The sequence below is a fragment of the Malassezia japonica genome, chromosome 4 (genome assembly GCF_029542785.1).
Source record: "Malassezia japonica chromosome 4, complete sequence".
NCBI classification, from domain to species: Eukaryota; Fungi; Basidiomycota; class Malasseziomycetes; order Malasseziales; family Malasseziaceae; genus Malassezia; species Malassezia japonica.
Window position 1 is genome coordinate 44,040 of NC_083373.1, and position 20,202 is coordinate 64,241.

At 59.5% G+C, this 20,202-nt stretch overlaps 10 protein-coding genes across 10 annotated transcripts; 4 read left to right on the top strand and 6 right to left on the bottom strand.

Moving 5' to 3' along the window:
• Nucleotides 1-68: 68 nt before the first annotated feature.
• On the bottom strand, nucleotides 69-918 carry MJAP1_002383 (uncharacterized protein; the record flags this gene model as incomplete). Its single annotated transcript, XM_060266320.1, has 5 exons — nucleotides 69-94; nucleotides 121-200; nucleotides 224-419; nucleotides 443-654; nucleotides 677-918. The coding sequence occupies 5 exons, from the start codon at nucleotides 916-918 to the stop codon at nucleotides 69-71; spliced, it is 756 nt and encodes a 251-aa protein (XP_060122303.1).
• Nucleotides 919-1,014: 96 nt separating this feature from the next.
• On the top strand, nucleotides 1,015-2,625 carry MJAP1_002384 (uncharacterized protein; the record flags this gene model as incomplete). Its single annotated transcript, XM_060266321.1, has 1 exon — nucleotides 1,015-2,625. One exon carries the CDS (start codon nucleotides 1,015-1,017, stop codon nucleotides 2,623-2,625), a length of 1,611 nt encoding a protein of 536 aa, XP_060122304.1.
• An 18-nt stretch (nucleotides 2,626-2,643) lies between these two features.
• Nucleotides 2,644-3,775, bottom strand: MJAP1_002385 (25S rRNA (uracil(2634)-N(3))-methyltransferase; the record flags this gene model as incomplete). The annotated part of the gene is made up of 2 exons (XM_060266322.1): nucleotides 2,644-3,542; nucleotides 3,565-3,775. 2 exons carry the CDS (start codon nucleotides 3,773-3,775, stop codon nucleotides 2,644-2,646), a joined length of 1,110 nt encoding a protein of 369 aa, XP_060122305.1.
• Nucleotides 3,776-3,803: 28 nt separating this feature from the next.
• On the bottom strand, nucleotides 3,804-4,769 carry MJAP1_002386 (uncharacterized protein; the record flags this gene model as incomplete). Its single annotated transcript, XM_060266323.1, has 1 exon — nucleotides 3,804-4,769. The coding sequence occupies one exon, from the start codon at nucleotides 4,767-4,769 to the stop codon at nucleotides 3,804-3,806; it is 966 nt and encodes a 321-aa protein (XP_060122306.1).
• A 382-nt stretch (nucleotides 4,770-5,151) lies between these two features.
• Nucleotides 5,152-8,489, top strand: MJAP1_002387 (uncharacterized protein; the record flags this gene model as incomplete). The annotated part of the gene is made up of 3 exons (XM_060266324.1): nucleotides 5,152-5,159; nucleotides 5,182-5,671; nucleotides 5,694-8,489. The coding sequence occupies 3 exons, from the start codon at nucleotides 5,152-5,154 to the stop codon at nucleotides 8,487-8,489; spliced, it is 3,294 nt and encodes a 1,097-aa protein (XP_060122307.1).
• A 226-nt stretch (nucleotides 8,490-8,715) lies between these two features.
• Nucleotides 8,716-9,927, top strand: GCN5 (histone acetyltransferase; the record flags this gene model as incomplete). Its single annotated transcript, XM_060266325.1, has 3 exons — nucleotides 8,716-8,724; nucleotides 8,935-9,427; nucleotides 9,557-9,927. 3 exons carry the CDS (start codon nucleotides 8,716-8,718, stop codon nucleotides 9,925-9,927), a joined length of 873 nt encoding a protein of 290 aa, XP_060122308.1.
• A 2,520-nt stretch (nucleotides 9,928-12,447) lies between these two features.
• Nucleotides 12,448-13,527, top strand: BET4 (protein geranylgeranyltransferase type II; the record flags this gene model as incomplete). Its single annotated transcript, XM_060266326.1, has 6 exons — nucleotides 12,448-12,570; nucleotides 12,594-12,792; nucleotides 12,877-13,239; nucleotides 13,262-13,345; nucleotides 13,368-13,446; nucleotides 13,497-13,527. 6 exons carry the CDS (start codon nucleotides 12,448-12,450, stop codon nucleotides 13,525-13,527), a joined length of 879 nt encoding a protein of 292 aa, XP_060122309.1.
• Nucleotides 13,528-13,648: 121 nt separating this feature from the next.
• On the bottom strand, nucleotides 13,649-15,935 carry YAT1 (carnitine O-acetyltransferase; the record flags this gene model as incomplete). Its single annotated transcript, XM_060266327.1, has 7 exons — nucleotides 13,649-13,901; nucleotides 13,925-14,230; nucleotides 14,253-14,597; nucleotides 14,620-15,439; nucleotides 15,462-15,586; nucleotides 15,609-15,799; nucleotides 15,822-15,935. 7 exons carry the CDS (start codon nucleotides 15,933-15,935, stop codon nucleotides 13,649-13,651), a joined length of 2,154 nt encoding a protein of 717 aa, XP_060122310.1.
• A 114-nt stretch (nucleotides 15,936-16,049) lies between these two features.
• FUN30 (DNA helicase) lies at nucleotides 16,050-18,749 on the bottom strand (the record flags this gene model as incomplete). Its single annotated transcript, XM_060266328.1, has 1 exon — nucleotides 16,050-18,749. One exon carries the CDS (start codon nucleotides 18,747-18,749, stop codon nucleotides 16,050-16,052), a length of 2,700 nt encoding a protein of 899 aa, XP_060122311.1.
• A 99-nt stretch (nucleotides 18,750-18,848) lies between these two features.
• MJAP1_002392 (uncharacterized protein) lies at nucleotides 18,849-20,182 on the bottom strand (the record flags this gene model as incomplete). The annotated part of the gene is made up of 3 exons (XM_060266329.1): nucleotides 18,849-20,023; nucleotides 20,046-20,146; nucleotides 20,169-20,182. The coding sequence occupies 3 exons, from the start codon at nucleotides 20,180-20,182 to the stop codon at nucleotides 18,849-18,851; spliced, it is 1,290 nt and encodes a 429-aa protein (XP_060122312.1).
• Between the last annotated feature and the right edge of the window lie 20 nt (nucleotides 20,183-20,202).

Sequence of the window (20,202 nt, forward strand, 5' to 3'; positions counted from 1 at the left end):
CTGCTTCCCGGCCTCGCCGAAGCGCACCGCTCATGACCAGAAAAAACCATAGCATTGAATCACTATACTTAATCGTCGCTGGCTGCGTTCATGACTGCGTGAGCAAGAAGGAGCACGTACTGCGCAGGACCGACAGGAACAGATTGACCACATCGAGATAGAGCGAGATGTTGGCCAAAATCCAGTCGTCGGGCGAGAGGCTGCGTCAGGCACACAAACGTACCGCTGCTGGATCAGGTAGGTATCGTAGAGGATGTACCCGCTGAACACGGCGCATCCCACCACCGAGTAGCCCAGCTCGAACAGGTGGTTGTACGGGAAAAAGAGCTGGACGAACCCGGTGCCGACGAGCATCAGCAGGCCCCAGTAGAGCCACGACTGGAGCGAGGAAAAGTCGTACTCGGTTTGGAGCGTAAAGACTGGGTGAGCATAGCATACGTACTGGTCAGTCCGGCAAACATAAACGTCGTGATAAACACGGCCTTGAGCACGACGCTGCGGTCCATTGCCGCGACAAGCAGACCGAGCGACAGCGCCTCCATAAACGTAAAGAGCCCGAGCAAGAACAGGTTGAGAGGATGCGACTGGCGCTTCCAGTACAAAAAGCCGAGCGTGACGAGCGAGCCGACGAGCGGCACAAAGAAGAACCACATGCTGCGTGAGCCAAGCGACCTACTTGTTCTGCACCCAGTTCACCGCGCCGGCGGTCGTCATGGCCGCAGCGACGATCGCCGTGCCCAGCAACTGGAGAAAGAGGACCGTGTAGACCTTGCGCACGAACATCGCGCGGATCTCGGGCACGCACTCCTCGACGGTCGCGCCGAACTTGTATCCGTCGCGGTCATCGCCATCGAGCTGCGCCTCGGGGTCCTGCGACACAGCGCTGTACGTGTACGGGGGCGGGGCCTGCGTCGCCATGTTCCTGAGAGCTACGCCACCGTGCGAAGGCCGCCGCGTAATTCCCCAACATACTTCCCCACTTCCACGTCGACGCGACCTTCCAGGTGTTGCACCATGTTCTCGATGCATAGGATCCTGCGGGTGTCTCTTGCGCTGGTAGCGCTGCTCGCGGTCGTGCTGGCCGAGGAGACGCGCACCGCGACGGATCTGCTGCGCCAGGCAAACGCGGCGCTGACCTCGTACGACTACGCCGGCGCGCTCGAGGCATTTGACGAGGCGATCACGCTGGACCCCACGTCGTATCTCTCCTACTTTAGGCGCTCTACGGCACAGCAGGCGCTGGGAAGGACCTCTGCGGCGCTTGCGGACCTCGACGCGACGCTCGAGCGGAACGCCGAGTTCGCCAAGGCCTACCTGCAGCAGGCGCGTATTCACCTCAAGGAGGGCGAGTACAAGGCCGCGCTGGACGTGCTCAAGCGCATGACCAAGCACATCAAGAAGGACCAGGAGAAGGATCTTGCGCAGGAGAAGGAGCTGCGTGCGCAGGTGAAGCACGCAAGCGACCTCAGCCAGCGCCTGGCCAAGCTCGCCTCGGACAAGAAGCACGCTGTCGAGTGCATTGCCGTGGCCAGCGAGCTGATCAAGATCGCGCCGAACGACCTCGGCGCGCGGCAGCACCGCGCGACGTGCCATCTCACACACGGCGAGCTCGACGAGGCGGTAACGGACTGGAGCCGCATTGCCGCCCTGGCGCCGTCGACCGAGCTGCAGCTGCGTCTCTCGTTTTTGTCCTACTATGTGCTCGGCGAGTACGACTCGCAGATGCGCAAAGCCGGTCTCTCGCATCTCAAGGCATGCCTGCACAATGACCCGGACAACAAGCAGTGTATCAAGGCACACAAGCAGCTGCGCAAGATCGACAAGGCGCTCGCCAAGGCGCACAAGTTTGCCGAGGCCTCGAGCTGGACGGCGGTCGTGAGCGCGCTCAAGGGACCCAAGGTCGGCGGCCCGACGATCCTCGAGGACGTCGAGCGCGTGCTGTCGAGTGCGGCGGAGCCCAACAGCGACGGCGTCACGCTCCTTCCCCCGACGCTCACGAAGCCGATGGAAAAGAGCGAGCTGGTGATTGAGATCGACACGCTCTACTGCCGTGCGTACGTCGGCCAGAACCTGTTCAAGAAGGCGATGCCGTTCTGTGACAAGCTGCTCCAGCACGACCCCAATAGTCTCCCGGCGCTGGTCGCCAAAGGCGAGGACCACATGGCCAACCAGCGGTACGAGGAGGCGGTCCAGGTGCTGAACCAGGCCTTTACTGCCACCCAGCAGACCGACCGCGATATCCACCAGCGCCTGGTCAAGGCGCAAAAGCTCCTGAAGCAGTCCAAGTCGAAGGACTACTACAAGACGCTCGGTGTCGCGCGCGACGCGGACGACCGCACGATCAAGAAGGCCTACCGCCGGCTCGCGCGCGAGCACCACCCTGACAAGGGCGGCAGCCAGGAAAAGATGGCCGAGATCAACGAGGCGTTTGGCGTGCTCGGCGACCCCGAGCTCCGCGCGCGCTTCGACCAGGGCGACGATCCCAACGACCCGACCGGTGGCCAGAGCTACGAGCAGGGCTTTGGCGGCCACGGCGACGCGTTTGCGCAAATGTTCCAAAACGCCGCCTTCCAGCAGTTTGCGCGGGGACACGGAGGTGGACAGCAGTTCCACTTCTCCTTCTAGTCCTGTACATAGCAAGCACTACGTTTGCAACGCCACCTCCCATGTCCGGCACTCGCCGGTGCCGACGTGCTTGCCATGCTGCGGCGCGAGGTTGGGGCGCCGCAGCAGGTCCTCGTTCTGCGAGGTGCTCACGCCGTCGATCCAGCCGACCGTGCGCCGGTGACTATACGCCTTCCAGTCCGCAGGGTGGAACTCGAAGCTGCGCCACACAATGTACGACGCACCGACACGGTCCACGTCGGCGACCGTTGGCGCGTGCATGTGCTTCGGCAGCGCAGGCGCCGACGACGCAATCGGGCCGACGACGCTGCGCAGGCGCCGCGCGAGCATCGGCACATTCCACAGCGTATACGGGGGCACGTTGCGCAGCGTAATCAGAACAGAGCCCTGTCGCGCAGGCGGCGTGAGGGGGCGCTCGTCGTCCGCCTCGGGAATCGACGCGAGGAACGCGGCGGTCTCGTCGTCGACCTCGTCGCCGCTCTCGTCGTCGCTGTCGTGCCGCGGCTTGCGCTTTTCGTTCGCAGCATACGCGGGCACGGGGCCGCGCGTAAGGTAGGGCGCGACAGACACGAGGAAGCGCAGGATAAGGAGCTGGTTGGCAAGCACGTTGCGCTGCTCGTCCTTGTGCCCGGCGCCGACGTGCGGAAAGCCGAACCACACCTTGCTCCAGCGGCGGGGCGACACGCCCGGTCCCCCGGCAAGCTTGCTGCACTTTTCCAGTGCACCTGCGTCCACGCCAAACGCAAGGATATTCTGTGCATTGGCGCCCGCCTTGGCGCGGATCTGCGCGAGGATGTCGCGGGCGTCGGGGTATTTTGCGCACACCTCCTCTTCTGTGTCAAAGCTCGTCGCAAGGATCTGGTGGGGCGGGTGACAGTGCGGCTCGCTTAGCAACGCGAGCGTGAACGAAAAGTTGCCTGCGTTAGTCGCGCTACGCACCCTCGCCGACGAGCAGAATCGAGTCGTCTTTTTGGAAAGGCGCGACGTGCTTGGGCTTGTGCGACCTGGGGCGCCCGCCCATCGACGCCATCTTGCGCTTCTGCGCATGCTCCAGCGCTTCAGAACGCTGCTTCTCCTGCTGGCGCTGGTGCGACCGCGCCTGGTGGTTCGCAAGGGCAGTCCTGAGCTTGCCTTTGCCCTGCTTGCCCATCCTTGGCAAGGTGGAGGTTTCTACAACGCTATGCGAGCGCGCCCCAGCGGCCCAAGCCCGCAGAGAGGAGCGCAAGGCCGACGAGCATGGTGGTGTACGTGATACTCGTGAGGCCGAGGCGAGGAAGCGCCATCATCCAGATGGTCGTCGCGAGAGTATGCAGCGAGATGAGGAGGAGCAGGGTGGGCCAAATGGCGGCGATGGGCGGGAATGGGAGGAAGGCGTACGAGTTGCCCACGGTTGTCGAGTCGCCAAGGCACCCTTGTGCGTGCGTAAGAGAGGCAGAGAGCATCAGGCAGCTGCCCAAGTTCCAGAGGACACTGTCCATGCGCCACAACGTGATAGTCGCAGGCGAGATGTTCTCCAGGAACTCGCCCAGCTGCTCTTCGAGCTCAGACTTTTCGCGGACAAGGATGATGTCGTCCAGCGAGAGCTCTTCTTCTTCGTCGGTCGACGACGATTCCGATCCGCTGCGGTCTTCGTCGTTGTCGTTTGGCTGGACAAAGTCGTTCAAGATGTCCTCTTCGTCCGGCGGCGTCGTGTCTTCCACTGAGCGGAACAGCGGCAGGAACTTACACAGCTGATACGAGCCGGCCACGACCTCGGCCGTCGCCCAGCCGATACCGAGCCAGAGCGCAAGCGGGAAACGGGGGTCGTCGACGCCGACCCAGCACGTGTCGTCTACGTCTGCCGCCTTGACCGACGTGCGGTTCGAATGCCAGACGAGGGCCAGGATCACAATCACACACAACTCCTGGCCGAGCACGCGCAGTCCCTCGACCAGCACCGAGCGCAGGAACGCCGACGCGAGGCCGGTGAGGATCATCACCGAATCGGAAAAGAACGACGAGGCAAAAATCCATTCTCGCGGCAGCACCAGAAAGATCTTGGTGACCAGGAACGTCACCTCCCAGCACACGGGGCGCAGCGCATAGGCCGCGTGCCAGCACATGGCGCCAATCGCGCTGACGAGCAGCGCGACGCCCAAGGTCATGGACTGCGAACAGGTAGCATCCCCAGCGTCGGGATAGAGTAGGTGCATGTCACAAATGTCCAGCGCGAGCACCGAGGACCAGATCGCCATGAGCAGGAAAATAGCCGCAGGCAGGAGCGCCAGGCTATGCATAAAAATGAGCCGCGCCCATGACGTCGGCGCAGGAAGAGGACCGACACGGATCCCTGAATTATTCGGAGAGTTAATCGGCGACCAGTTGCTAGGCCGCAGAAAGTTGGATCCCCCGACGTCAGGCATCGCGCTGCAAAGCCCCCTGGCCAGCCCCGATCGTGACGAGGGTGCAGCCACCGGGGCACGTACTCGCTTATTTCCCCGCGCGCGCCTTCTCGGGCAACTCCACATCGGGGCCCGTCGAGGAGCGATGTCGCAGTACGTGGCTCGGCTAACGCAGCTATGACAAGCTGGTCAAAGGCGCGACGAAGCCCAAGCAGCTTCTTCCGAAGGCCAAGTACATGGAGCCCATCCTTGCGAGTGCGTCGAGCCGGGATGGCGGCCTCCAGGACGTGTTTCGGTCCTTGTCCTACCGGCTGCAGGACCCCAACAGCACCGTCGTGATCAAGACGCTGATTGTCGTGCACACGATGATGCGCTCCGACTCTTCGGTGACAGTGCTCTCGTACCTTGCGGGAGACCCGAGCGCGCTGCGCCTGCGCCGCGTCGCGACCGGCGGCCTGCACGAGTATACCTATTCGAAGACCCTCACAAGGTACGCCGCCTACCTCGAGCACCGCATCGTCGGGTTCAAGGAGCTGGGATACGATGTCGTGCAGGCAAGCAAGCGCGACCGGTTTGCGCGCTTGCGCAAGCTCAGCGTCTCCAAGGGCCTCTTGCGCGAAATCAACCTGATCCAGCGGGTCATGAACTCGCTCTTGGAATGTGCTGTACGTCGCCCGTCTAACCCAGTTCTTTACAGAGGAAAAGCAGGACGAGCTGACCATGTCGGCCCTCCAAATGACACTCAAGGACCTCTTGGCACACTACATGGGAATGAACGAGGGGATTATCAACATGCTCGAGCACTACTTTGACATGAGCCGCAAGGACGCTGAGCGCTCGCTGGAGCTGTACAAGCGCTTCTGCTGGCAGACAGAAAAGGTGGTCGCGTTCCTCAACTCGTCCAAGCGCCTGTCGTACTCGCTGCGCTCAGCCGTCCCGTCGCTGAAACACGCGCCTTTGTCGCTCGCAGGCGCATTGGAAGAGTACCTCGACGATCCCAACTTTGAGGAGAATCGGTCTGAGTACCTCCGCAACAAGGGGGGGAAGGATGCCAAGCCCGACGTGCTTTCCAGGGCCAAGGGCGAGAGCAGTAAACCGGCTCCCAAAGACGAGCCCAAAGGAAAGGAAAAGGAAGAGAAGGAGAAGAAGGAGAAGGAAAAGGAAAAGGAGAAGGATGCAGCGCCAAAGTCTGGAAACGAGTCGAGTCAACAAGCACTGCAAGACTTTTTCGAGGCGCTCGAGCAGCCGAGCGCGACGCCGTTCCAGGCAGCGTACTCTTCGTTTGCAGGTTTCAACGCACAGCCGGATTGGTTCAATGCTCCGATGCCGACGGGGCCTTATGGTATGGTCGCGCAACCAACTGGCTTTAATCCGTTCGCGCCGATGCCGACAGGTGCGCCGATGATGCCGCAAATGACGGGATTCAACCCTTTCCAGCAGCAGCAGATGCAGCCGATGTTTACTGGCGCGCAGCAGCCGCTGGCGCCGCAGCATACGATGGCAACGACGCCGTTCGAGAGCATCTTTGGCCAAATGTCGCTGGGCGGCGGTCAACCGACTCCGCAGGGACAGGCCAAGAGCGCGGGGCCGGCTGCACAGGACGGCACGTCGCCATGGGGAGCAGGGTCCATGGGGCCCCAGCCGACTGGCCAGCAGCAGCAGCCCTTTGGACAGCAGCAGCAGCAGCAGCAGCCCTTTGGTCAGCCGCAACAACAGCAGCCTTTCGGTCAGCAGCAGCAGCAGCAGCAGCAGCCTTTTGGCCAGCCTCCCCAGCCTGCTCAGCAACCGTTTGGCCAGCAACAGCAGCCTTTTGGCCAGCCTACGCAGTCGGCCAACTCTGCGCCCCCGAAACCTGATACCTCTAATACCAAGGTCTCGTTTGCACAGCCGTCGCAAACCATGCCTCCTGGCTCGAGTGCGCCGCGTATGAAGCCGCAAAAGACGGGATCGATGAACCCTTTCTCGATCCCCAGCGACTTTGAAGAGCCGGTGCCGGTTGTCGAGCAGCCGAAACAGCCGTCGCTGAACCAACTGGCGCACCAGAACTGGTTCGGCAACAAGGCGCCCGTGCACGAGCCGGAGAGTATCCAGCCCGAGCCGAGCGCGCCCAAGACCAACGTCCCGCAGGCGACCGGGCTGATGGGCAGCGTTGCGTCGGAGTTTGCACGGCCCCAAGACGCGTCGAGCTCTGCGCAGCTCCCGCGCTCGCAGACCATGGGTCACTTGGATGCACAGGCTACTGGAGCCAATGCGTTCCAGCGCTCAGGCTCGGGTGTGTTTGACCAAGGTCGTCCGAATGCCTTTGGATCGAACAATGCGTTTGCGCCGCAGCCGACGGGTCTGAGCGGAAGCGGCCCGAGCGGATCCGAGCAGCCGAATGCATTCGGTGCGGCGGGCTCAAGTGCATTTGGGTCCGGCCTCGGTGCATTTGGCTCGCAGTCAACGGGATTGGGTTCGGGCCTCGGCGCGCAGCCGACAGGACTGGGCTCCGGCCTTGGTTCGGGTCTCGGTTCCCAGCCCACTGGCCTTGGCTCGGGTCTTGGCTCACAGCCTACTGGACTTGGCTCGGGTCTCGGTTCGGGTCTCGGTTCGGGTCTCGGTTCCCAGCCCACTGGCCTCGGCTCGGGCCTCGGCTCGCAGCCTACTGGACTTGGCTCGGGTCTTGGCTCGCAGCCCACTGGCCTTGGCTCGGGTCTCGGTTCGGGTCTCGGTTCGGGTCTCGGTTCCCAGCCAACTGGCCTCGGCTCGCAGCCCACTGGCCTTGGTTCGCATCCCTCGGCCTTTGACTCGAATGCTGGCCTCGGCTCGAGCGGTCTCGGCTCGCAGCCTATAGGCCTCGGCACAAACGCCAACCTCGGCACGAATGCGGGCCAAGGCGGTCCCTCAGCTTTGGGTTCTCAACCCACGGGTCTCGGTGGTTCGTTCTCTTCTCAGCTCCCTGGCCTGAGCTCCCAGCCCACCGGCCTCGGACACCAGCCTTCGTTTTCCTCGCAGCTCCCTGGTTTGAACACGCAGCCTACCGGAGCGTCGCCGTTCCGGAGCGCGACTCAGCCCATCCAGCCTGGATCTGACTTTGGCTCGCGTCTCGGCAGTGGCTCGTTTTCCTCGCAGCTCCCTTCGCAAGCCACCGGGACCAACCAACTGCCGTCGAACTTAAGCCAGGCCTTCTCCCCGTCAGGCCGGAGCATGGCCGGCCTCGGTATTTCTCCTGGGTTCTCTTCTCAGACTACTGGAAACCCAACGTCGTTCTCTACTGCCAACACACCTGCGCTGAGCGTTGGCTCGCCGACCTTCCCCAACCCCCACGGATCGCCGCAGCCGCTGCACGGGCAGGCGACGGGTCTCGCGGGCATCAAACCGTTCCAGCCCACAAGCTCGTTTGGACACAGTCTACTCACGGGCGGTGCTCAGCCAAACCAGCCTACGGTCAACACACAGAGCGGGCAGGGCCAGGTGCCTACCCAGGACCTGCTGCAGCTCTAGCGTGCCTTGTATAGCCCCGCAGTCGTGGATCGTCACGTGATACGTTTTCTTCCCCGGGCGGCTCGGCGCGATTACGTCGAGGTCCGATGGTGTAGCGTTTGTGGAGTAGGGGACATGGCATCAGAGACCCAGGACGCTGCAGATCAAGCCGCTGCTGCGGACTCATCTGCGCAGGAGGTGATTGACCTTACGGATAACGCGCCAAAATCCTCGCGGGGAGCTGTGCATGATCTATGTACGTACACGACGCGTCTCACCTAGCACCGCCTTCTGGACGCGTTTCCAAGCGGCGAAAAGTCAATGCCGATACAGAGGCAGAGGAAAATGCATCTACAACGAATAATGGGGATACAGAGGTGAAGAAAGAGGACCCGAACGGAGCACCGGCTGGTCCAGCTGCGTCAATCGACAGCGAGTTCAGCGTACGTTACTTTGGCTTACCCAGGAACCACCGCGGCGCGAGAAGCCGGCTGTGATTGAAGAGCGGACAGGTCTGATCCAGTTCCGTGTTGTGACAAACGACAGCAAGCCCGAATCGCTCGTTATCCTTACCGGGCTTAAGAACATTTTCATGCGCCAGCTGCCCAAAATGCCGCGCGAGTACATCACGCGACTGGTCCTCGACCGGAACCATTGGAGTATGGCGATTGTCAAACGTGGTCTCCAGGTTGTTGGAGGCATCACGTATCGTCCCTTTCCCCATCGTGAGTTTGCCGAAATTGTCTTTTGTGCGATTGCCAGCACGGAGCAAGTCAAAGGGTATGGCTCGCATCTTATGAACCATTTGAAAGACCATGTCAAAAAAGTGTCGCCCATCAAGCACTTCTTGACTTATGCGGATAACTATGCTATTGGTTATTTCAAGAAGCAGGGCTTTACCAAGGAGGTTTCGCTGCCTCGCTCGGTGTGGGTCGGCTATATCAAGGACTATGAGGGTGGTACGCTAATGCAGTGTACCATGGTTCCCCGGATTCGGTACTTGGACGTGCAAGATTTCCTTGCGGCTCAAAAGCGTCTGATTCAGTCGCGCATTCGCTCCTTCTCCCGTTCACACGTTGTATACCCAGGCTTGGACGTGTTCAAGAAGCGCAATGCGAGCAATGCAACTCCGTCTGACAAGGTGGAGCTCATTGTGCAACCCAGCGAGGTACCCGGCCTGCGCGAGACGGGATGGACGCCCGAAATGGACGAACTAAGCCGCCGCTCCAAGCGCGGACCCCACTTTACGGCGATGCGTCACATCCTCGTCGAGCTCAATGGACACGCAAGCGCATGGCCATTTGTGGCACCTGTGAATGCTAATGACGTTCCAGACTACTATACAGTGATCACGAACCCGATGGACTTGTCTACCATGGAGACCAAGCTGGAGAACAACCAATACGAAACGGTGGACGACATGGTCAAGGATGCGCAGCTTGGTACGTTTCTCCGCTAACCCAGTATTCGACAACTGCAAACTTTATAACCCCGCATCTTCACCCTACGCGAAATGCGCGATAAAACTGGAGAAGTTCCTGTACGACCGGCTACCCCAGTGGAAACAGGCTGCCGGGTTGACGGCGTGACTTTACGCTTGAATCACGCGACTCCATAGACAAGCGCCCGATTTCATACCCCACTGGATTATACTTGCATATGATTGGTCGAATTTTGCATGGTGAGACAGAAGAGGTTCAGGGTGTAATATGACCGGCAGTCTTCGGAACGCGCCGGCGAGAACGCATGGACCCCTAAAAGCAGATTTCTCCACCTCTGCTTCTCCAGAGTATGCAACTATTGCCCCAGCCTGGCAAGACGGCTGATACATTAATACTCCTCTGAGAAAAGCAATATGCTTCACGTACAGCAGGGTCAATGGTCCTCATCCTTCCCGTCTCAGGCTGCGAGCATGCATCCCTCCGACCGGATGTTTGGGGAAGCGACTTTTTCGCCCCACACTTCGTTGGGGGCGTTTGGGCAAGATCGATATGCTCCGAGTAACCCGAACCAAACTAGCTTTAATGGGTCGGGGAATGGGCTCGACACGACCCATCTATCACAGCGCCTTGGTTCGCTGCTCTTTGACATCCAGTCGGGCGGCGACCAAGTGCAGAGTGTGTGGCAAATGTGGCATAACGATGAGTCGTCACAAGATAACGTTCCCTTTGGCGTGTTGGACAAACCCCAGACGGCCGCTCCTCCTGTAACGCCGCCCAACGCTCAATGGGAGTTTGATGGTGTAAAGAACGGATATAATCCCCAAAAAATGCACCCAGCACCAGATGCGATGCGCGACAGGAATTTCACCATCTCTTCTCTTTCTTTTGAGGGCATGTCGCTCGGAAAAGATGCTTGACGTCTTTTTATGACACGCCTTATTACCTTGTTGATGCTATGTCCACCCACCTTGTCTATGCACCCCACCTCTACGCTACTTCACATGTACTGATAGCCATCGTCATGGGATTCTCTAGCTTGATGACATTCGCTAATAGATTCAATCCTATTCTAAACGTCTTTCTTTGCGGACTCGTTCGCAGCCATGCGCAGCAGAGCACAGCCGCTGGTAGCGAGTAGGTACAGCGGAACAACCACCCAGACACTGCCATATTGTGTCAGCATTCACACCCCCACCCCAAAATAGATACTCACCCGTTGCTTGCGCCCAAGTAAAAGTAGAGGTGCAGAGGGTCGGCTGTGTCAAGAGACTGAAGAGTCAGTGGATGGAGCGGACGTACAGGACTACCCGTAAGCCATTCCGGAACGAAAGTCATCTGGGTGAGCAAAAATAATACCTACATAATCGCCGTACAGCTCTGCCCCGCAGAGCAGCACAAGCCAAAAATGGTAACGCAGATCATTCCGCTGCACAAGATATGCCGTGTACGCGGCCAATGGGCCAGTCAGCACCACAGTTAGCAGCTCCACAGACACGATGCCAGCATCGGCCACGCCCCAACGCGAGTCTGCATAGCTGTACTCCTGCCAGACCGACGCAAAGAAACCTTTCGAGCTGTTTACAGTACGTCCAACAAGCGAGAGCCACACAAACGGTCCCTCCACTAGGGTCAGTGCATCGCAGGAAGACGTACAAAAGACATGGATCAGCGCGTCAAACACGAGCCAGAAATAGAGGAGCTGGAGATTTGCGGTCAGACCACGCTTGTGTGCAATATACACTAGGCCTGTGGCAGCTCCAATCAGGGCGCCAACATAACCGATAGAGAAAACAGTCTGCGCGGCCGCGTCGGACAGCATAACACGTCGAGGGAAAGGTAGATCGGGCATGCGGATCGGTAATCGGGTATGACATGAAATGACTATGGTGAGGGCGAAAGGAGCTCGCGCTCCAAGGTATCAAGCCGCTCTCGTAATGCAGCAATGCGGTCTCCTTGTTCGGCGTACTCCGCGCGCTTTTTCGCCAAGATCGGCAGCGGGTCCTGCGACGAATGATGTTCCAAATCGTGTTGGATGACGTCCCAGTCTGGCTCGGCGACGTCCTCTAGTTTGATAGATGCAAGCTCTGCGCATAATTCTTGTAGTCTTTTTTGAGCAGAACCTTGGCTTGGCTTGTCCGTTGCGCCCCCTCGTGCTTTGAGTTCGCGCCGCGAGACGGCAAAGAAAAGTGCGTCTGCACAGCCGCGCAGCTCACCCAATGCACGCCCAATAGGCACACCGACTGCATTGTATCCTTCGTCAAACCCTTTCTGCATGTGCTGGAGCTTTCCGTGCTCTAGACCCTCGCGATAACCCATCTGACATTAGCGCGCTCTACCCACGTTTTCAAATTGCGACTCCATCTTTACACGGTCGCGTTGCTCCATGTTCACAGAATCCTGGAGCACTTGGTTGTCTTCTTCATCAGAGACAAGCCAGTCATCGCCGCCGCTCTCTGACATGGCTCGCGTCACGGAGAAGGAGGCTGGACACAAAAAAGAGCCAAATTGTGGGTCACCTCCACTTTCATACAGCCTCCATGCACAACGTTCGTCGTGTGCCTGTTGGCACGCTCTCAGCCGAGGCGATTGCCGCGCAGCGCGAACAGGAACAGCACAAGCTAGCGACGTACAAAGAGCTCGAGAATGCGTACTTTAAGCATGTATGTTTTGTCTCTGACAACAGCGCAACGCGAACAATTTCAGCAAGGAAGCATTGGAGAGCACGACTGCATTGCTGTCTGTGAACCCTGAATACTACTCTGTGTGGAACTACCGACGAGAGATTCTCTTGCACATGTTTGACCAGGCACCGAAGGACGAGGCGCAGCGTGTCCGCGCCCAGCTGCTTGCGGAAGACCTGACATTGACGCAGCAAAGCATGCGTACGCACCCCAAGGTGTACTGGTTGTGGAACCATCGCCGCTGGTGCTTGATGAGCCTTCCACCTCCTGGGGATGGCACGGAAGCGGCACAGGTCAAGTGGCGCAAAGAGCTGGGCTTGGTCGACATGATGCTGGGAATGGACCCACGCAACTTTATGGGCTGGAATTATCGCCGTTCGGTCATTGCCGAGCTTGCCGCGGCCATGTTGGATACCAAAGAGAGCGATGTGCCTCCCTTCCCCTCCTCTCTCTCTTCGCATGTGTTGCAAGGCAAAGAAAAAGAGGCTCATCTCGCACTGGCCAAGAGTGAGCTGAAGTATGCGTTGAACAAGATCGAGAGCAACTTTAGCAACTTTAGTGCGTGGCACTACCGCTCCAAGCTGCTCCCTCGTGTATGGGATGCTGAAGAGTTTAGCGAAGCACAGCGCGCCTCGGAGCGTGCGCAAGGTACGTCTTTGTTCTTACGCAGAATTTGAGTTGTTGCAGCAGGCCATGTATACCGACCCCAGCGACCAGAGTATCTGGATTTATCACCGCTGGCTCGTTGCCCAAGGTAAGTGTTTCTTCTTACACAGACCCCTCGCGATCGGTCCTCGAGAAGCAAATCAAGGATATCTCGGAGCTGGCAGAGATGGAGCCGGACAGCAAATGTGCGTGGTGGTTCTCACACAGGGTGTCTTCAAAGTCTTGCACACTATAAACAGCAGCTCGTCAAGCATCACGGCGGTGCACTAGGCAAGGAAACTTGCTCAAAGGCTCAAGATGACGTGCATTCGCACCTATCTACTCTTGCGCGTATTGATCCCTTGCGTCGTGCTCGATATGAAGAGTTGCAGCAGGATGGAGACCATCGTATTTAATCATACTCACTCACAAAAATCATTTTGCCCACACTGTCGTGCGGCGTGTAGCGGATGCGCTCGCTGGAGAATGCATCATTTGCATCACCATAGAATGAGTATCCACTGTTACCGACCTCCTCCTTCTCCGTCTCCTTGTTCTGCGAGCGGAGAAGAGAGCTGATCGGCAGGCCCGTGCGAACATCACACTCGTTGCCAGCGTGGTCCACGTAGGTCTGGTTTTGGTGGATATTGGCCGCCTTGTATGCGCTGGGTGAGTCGGGGAGACGTACGTGATAATGTCACCCTGGATCGCATAGAGGTATTGCTCGAGCGCCTTGAGGAAGCGCTTGGTTTGCAGGTGCTTGGAAGAAGCACAAATCGTCAGCTTGTTGTCCTGGATAATGTAGCCGATACCGAAACCGTCCTGGACCACGGGACCAAAGCCGAAAATGCGCAGCGAAGGGTTACCGCAGTTGGACGTAGAAAGAACGACATGGCTCAGAGTCTTGTAGCCATTGTCGGTAAAGAACTCGGGCATAGTCTCGCCATTGACACCGTGTTGCTTCTCCCACAAGGCGAGCATTGCGTAAAAGTGGCTGGGTAAGCAAGTCGACGTACCGATCAAAGCCCTTGCCCGCGGCGCAGTCCTTGGATAGTTTCGTGTGCCCAGCACAGGCCGCACGCAGCGCGGTGAGCTTTGTCTGCATCTTGGCTTTGGGATCAGTCCAGGCCCTGACAAAGTCGAGCGTGTGCGGCTGGACGGTGCGGATGGTCTCGGTGCGGCCACGCAAAAAGGCCTTGGTCATCGCAGGCTCATACGTCGGTGGTGCACGGCCATACAGCGAGTAGTACGTCGCCTGGAATGCCATCTGGACAAATGCATCGGGCGAGAAGCCGTGGCTGGTAATGAAACGCTTGCCATATCCCTTGAACTCTAGGACGAAGCACTCGTTTTGGCAAATTCTGCGTGAGCCAAGCAACGTACAGATCCGACAGGCGCATCTCAGCATACTGCACACTGCTCAGAATCTCTGGCGTCCACGACCACTCGAGGCGTTTCGGCGTCGTGCGCGCCAGGACATCGGTCAGGACGTTCTCGCTGATCCGCTGCGTCGGGTTTTTGCGTGCCACGCTGCGGGCGAATGGCGAGGTCTTTGCCTGGAACAAGCTGCGGGTGTTGGGGTGAATAGAACGGGCAAATTGCAGAATCAGCTCCGTGTAGATGTCGGCGACAAAGCGCAGCACCGTGTGACCGTCTGCAGAAGAGTGCTCAAAGTTGACGCCTGCCGCGCCGTTCGCACAGACGATAATCTGGAGCTTGTCGTACCAGCGGTTCAGGCACGTTCCCACCTGCTTGCCCTCTTCGAGCCGGTATGAGCCACAGAGCATGTTGTTGGTGAGTTCCTCGACTCCCGAAGGCGCGTAGTCGTCCAGACACAGGACAAACAGCGCCGAGTCGATCATCGTCATGCATCTGTGGTTGTGCTCGTTCTCCTCGAGCTTGGCGCGCGCCGCGTACCACGTCCGGCGCTTTTCGGTGCTGAGCACACCGAGCGACTCCTTACCCAGCTGCTCCGGCGCAATCTGGTCTGCGTCGCGCAGGATGGACTTGAGCGTCGCGACGAGCTCGGGCTCAGTCAGCAACGGGCGGCTCTCCTGGTCCAGGACCTCGAACCAGTAAAACTGGCCGCGGCGCATGACGACCATATGGCGCGACTCTGCAAAGAGGCGGAGTTTGCAACCCTGAGACGTGGGAATACGGGCCATGCCAAACAGGCGGCTGTACTGGAACATGTCGAGTGGCGCTGTGTCAGGGACGATACGTACTTCCGCGGAACGAGTCTGGCTCGAGGGTTTCGTGGCGCAGGTCGTGAATGAACGACAAGCTCGCGAGGGTCAGGTTGGCTGCGCGGCGCAGCTGCGTGCCGCGCGCAGGGTCCGGCTCATCCCTACTGTCAGTGGGCAGTGACGTACTCCAAGATAAAAAAGGGGTTCAGGTTCAGGACCACACTGTCGTTGCCGAGCAGGTAGCTATCGTCCCAGAACTCTTCGATGTAGCTTTTTTTGGATTCTGCATAATCGAGAAGTTCCTGCTGGAGTTTCGGCCCCTCGTTCTCAAGGAAAGATTCGACGACCGACTTGGTGCGTGCGTGCTGCTCCGGTGTCTGGGTCAGCCGTGGTGCGTACCTGGAGAGCCTCTAGGCTGACAAGGTACTTTTTGCACGACTCCTCGAGTGTCGGCACGGCGAGCTTCGGCAGCTCGTGCTGGCGTGCAAACGTCTTCTTCTCTTGCTCGGACATCGTGTCAGCGTTGAGAACCACCCTAGGGACCCCCGCACAGACAGTCACTCTGGCTTGGCGTACCCTGATTGGCAGAAACTACAAACCACGTGGTCACTATGCTTAACACCGACACTACTCCGGCTTCGTGGCACGGTCGCGGACCTGTGCGAGGAGCGATGAGGCGATGCGTCCCTTGATCTCTGACTCGATCATCTCGTCGTTGCCCTCGGCATCGCCCTTGCCTTCTCCACTGACGCGCTCGGCGAGCTCGAGCTTGCGCCCGGCGAGTGCGAGGATGTCTTCGTCGATCGTGCCGCGGCTGATGAGCTTCACGACGGTCACTGGCTTGGTCTGGCCAATGCGGTAGCAGCGATCCGTAGCCTGTTTATCGTTTTGCGGGTTAAAGTCCTGGTCGAAGAGCACCACCCAGTTTGCTGCGACCAAATTAATGCCGAGACCACCGGCGCGTGTCGACAGCAAGAAAACGGGGATGCTCGTGTCGTTGGTAAAGTGGTCGACAATGTGCTGCCGGTCGCCGACGTTGGTCTGTCCGGTGAAGCCGACGTACGGGACGCCCATGTGCTCGAGGCACACGCACAGGATATCCAGCACCGAGGTGAACTGACTAAAGATGAGCATGCGGTCGCCCTTGGCGCGGACGTCGTCAATGATACGCTTCAGCGCCTGGATCTTGCCCGAGTTCATCCACTCCTCGGCGGGCAAGACATGCTTCTGCGTCGACTTCCACGAGCGTGCGAGGAGTGAGAGCTCTGCGTCCGTGTTGATTGCAAAGTCCTCCTTCAGATGCGTCAGGTTGTCCTCGGCGTGTTCCGGCTCGCGCATGTAGTCCTTGGCAAGCGCCGCAATCTTCTTCTCCGTGTAGAGTCGCCGGAAGAGTAAGGGGTGGTTTGCCGCCTTGCGCAGGTCCATCAGCACGTTGCTCGTGTCGCGCGAAGTTGGCCCCTTTTTGCCCTTCACCGGCTCTTCGGCCTCGACGAGCGCCGACTTGGTGCGCTGCAGAGCGTCCTGGTACAGGTCCTGCTGCGCCTCGGTCATGTCACAGTACTCCACCGTCTCGGTCTTTTTCGTGAGTAGCAGCACCTTGTCCTTGCGCCGACGGAGGACGAAAGGACGCATCATGCGCTTCGCACGGATAACACGCTGCTGCGACAGCTGCGACGTCCCTGCGCCAGGCTTCACCTTGAAAATTGCCGCGAGCGCCTCCTCGGCAGAGGTAAAGTACTCGGGCAGGATAAAGCTCAAGAGCGAAATGAGCTCTTGCAAATTGTTCTGCAGCGGCGTTCCGGTAAGCAAGAGGCGCCAGCGCGCCGAGATCTTCATCAGCTTCTCGTACTTTTGCGAGCGGCGGTTCTTGAGCATGTGCCCTTCGTCGTACACACACACGTCGAAGCCGCACTTGCGCAAGAACTTGTGGTCGTCGCCGGCCGTCGCCATGTCGTAGGTCGTGAGCATCACGTCGTAGTCGCTGCGTTCGCGCAGGTCCATACGCATCTCGCGGCGCTCGGCCTGCGAGCCGTAGTACACCTCGACCGCGAGCGACGGGCAAAAGTGCTGCAGCTCACGCGACCAGTTCTCCAGCACAGAGGAGGGGACAATGATGAGGTGCGGCCCTTTGCGCTTGCCCTGCAGCTTGCAGTACGCAAGAAAAGAGATGACCTGCGCCGTCTTGCCGAGACCCATCTCGTCGGCGAGAATGCACGAAATCTGCTTGCGGTACAAGAGATTGAGCCAGCTCACACCCAGCACCTGGTAGTCCTTGAGCCGGATGCCCTCGGCGAGGTTCGAGGGCTGCTCCTGCAGGTAGTTTTCATCGTTCACACCCTCGCGCTTGACCTCGGAGAGGTTCACTGCGCCGAACGCGTCGTCGACACCATTGTCGGTCGACGTTTGCCACGAGCTCATCGCCTTGTCGAGCTCTGCACCGACCGCCTCGCACTTGGCCAGCACGTCGTCGACCTCCATGTAGCCCGCCATCAGCTCGACGCAGTTGGTAAAGAGGCGTGGCGACACGCCCTTGGCCGACTTGTCGCCCAGGCGCTCGTACACATCGTCGACCGACGCAAACGGACGCAGACCGATGATCGTATTCGCCTGCTCCGGCGTGCAGCTGATGCTGTCGACCATGCTGTTCGCGTCACACTTGTTGAACCAGCCCAGCGCGAGATTCTGCTCATACTTCTGACGCGCGTCGGCGTCGTACGCATCCTCGCCGTCGGTCGACTCATCGCCGTCAAACTCGATGGACGCGTCGCTGTCCGAGTCGTCCATTACACGCGACTTGCGCTTCGCAGGCCGCTTGGGCGGCGGCCGCGCTGCTTGCTGCGGCGGGTGCTGAACATACTGGACCTGCTGCGCCGGCTGCGGCGCAATGGCCACCGGCGGCGGGGGCGGCTGCGCGACCGTCTTTGGCCGGAGCTTCTCGATGGCCTCGCCCAGGTCGTAGTTCGAGGCGCGGAGCACCTCGACACACTGCTCCACGGTGTAGTTCGAAAAGAGGCGCGCGAGGCGCGTCGCCTTGATTTGCACGATGGAGTCCGACGGTGTGTACACGTTTGGCCGCGACGGAGGAGGAGCGGGCACACTCTCCTCGCTGCTGTGCTTCACCGAAGCCGGGCTCGACTCGGACGAAACCTCGGACTGCAGCGCGTTGTTCTCGGCGCCCGGCCCACGGTACTGGAAGGAGTCGAGGCTGCGGCGGAAGGCATCGCCGCCATCTTGCCGCACCTTCTTGTTCGCATGCGACTCGTCCCCAGCGCGCGTGGGGCTCGAGTCCGGCGCGAGGATCACTGGATCGTGCGCCTGACCACTCATCGCGTGGGAGAAAAGCGAGGCGCTTTCCGCGCGACGCGACGCGACCAACTTAATTTCGAACATACCCCTTTCGGCCGGGTCGTGCTAGCTATACAGAGCCTACTCGTCCTCCTCGTCACTGTCTTGGCTCTCCAGGAAATTGACAAGCGGCTCAGCGAGCTTGAGGAAGTGCTGCTTACCCTGGGGCTTTGCGCCCTTTTGCGCCCAGTATATGATGGCCTGGTCGGAGAGCACATTTTCGTTGTACAGAATCTTGAGTAGCGTGGCAAATGACTTGAACACACGCGTGTCCGTGTAGCAGTGCACCTGAATTGCGTTAATCAGGGCGATTTCCGAGCGTGCGTTCGAGGCGAACGGCTCCAGGACGCCTGCGAGGCGCTCGACCTCCTTCGGGACGATCATCTCGAGCTGGTCCTGCTTGGCCGCCGCGTCAATGCCGCGCATGAGACCCTCAAAGACGACCACGATGAACTCTTCCGGGCTCAGGCCGAGCTTCTTCTGGCGCTCGTTGAGCATCGTGAGAATCTCCTGCGGCGTCGTCTCCTCCGTCTTGACCATCTCGGCGAGGTCCGAGGCGGTCTGCTCGCGCAGCTCCTTGACCTGGCGGCGCGCGTGGTAGTCGGCGACCTGCGGCAGGCCCACCTCCTCCGAGCGGAAGTAGTTGTAGATCACGTCGGGCTGCGAGCGCTTCGTCTGGGGGAAGAAGAGCATCCAGTCACGGATGCCGCCCTTGCGCAGCACCGAGGCGAGGTGTTCCATCGTCTGGTCCTTGAGGTAGGTGCGGAAGACCTCCGTGATGAAGTTGAGTGCGAGATCATCCTTGGTCAGATGATCCTTTTGGAGCGGCGCAAGGATGCTTGCGCTCGTCAGGCCCATCTGGATTGAGAGCGAGCACGCGACGGCCAGCTTCGACACCTGAATGGGCTCGTAGCGGTTGATGTACTGCAGAATACCGGGCATGGACGACTCCTCCAGCGGCTTTTGCAGGAACTTGTAGCGGCGAATCATCTTTTCAATGACCTCGACAAAGGGACGCACATCGTCAATGTTGTCGCTCTTTGCCGCAAAGATCGAAAAGGCACTCATCGGCGCACCGTCATCGAGGTAGGAGCCGCCGGGAGCCAGCAGGCCGCCGACAATCAGAATCTCGAAAAGCTGGTCCGTGTAGCGGCGGTAGTCGAGCGTGTTGCCCGCCTTATCGAGGCTGCTCAGGTACCCATCCCAGTCACCCGGTTGGATCGTCTCAAAGTACTTGTACAGCGAGTTGCGGAATACTGGGTTAGTCGCACGACCTACCTTCCGGCTCAAACTTGGCCTGGGACTTTACGGCACCCTTCCTCTGCTTGATCCTAGAACCCGTAAGAGTAGGCTTGTTGTTTCCAGTGGGGGCAGTGGGACTGAATTAGCAGCGATACATACGGAGTAGAGGTCATGCGAAATAGGCGCTCTTACA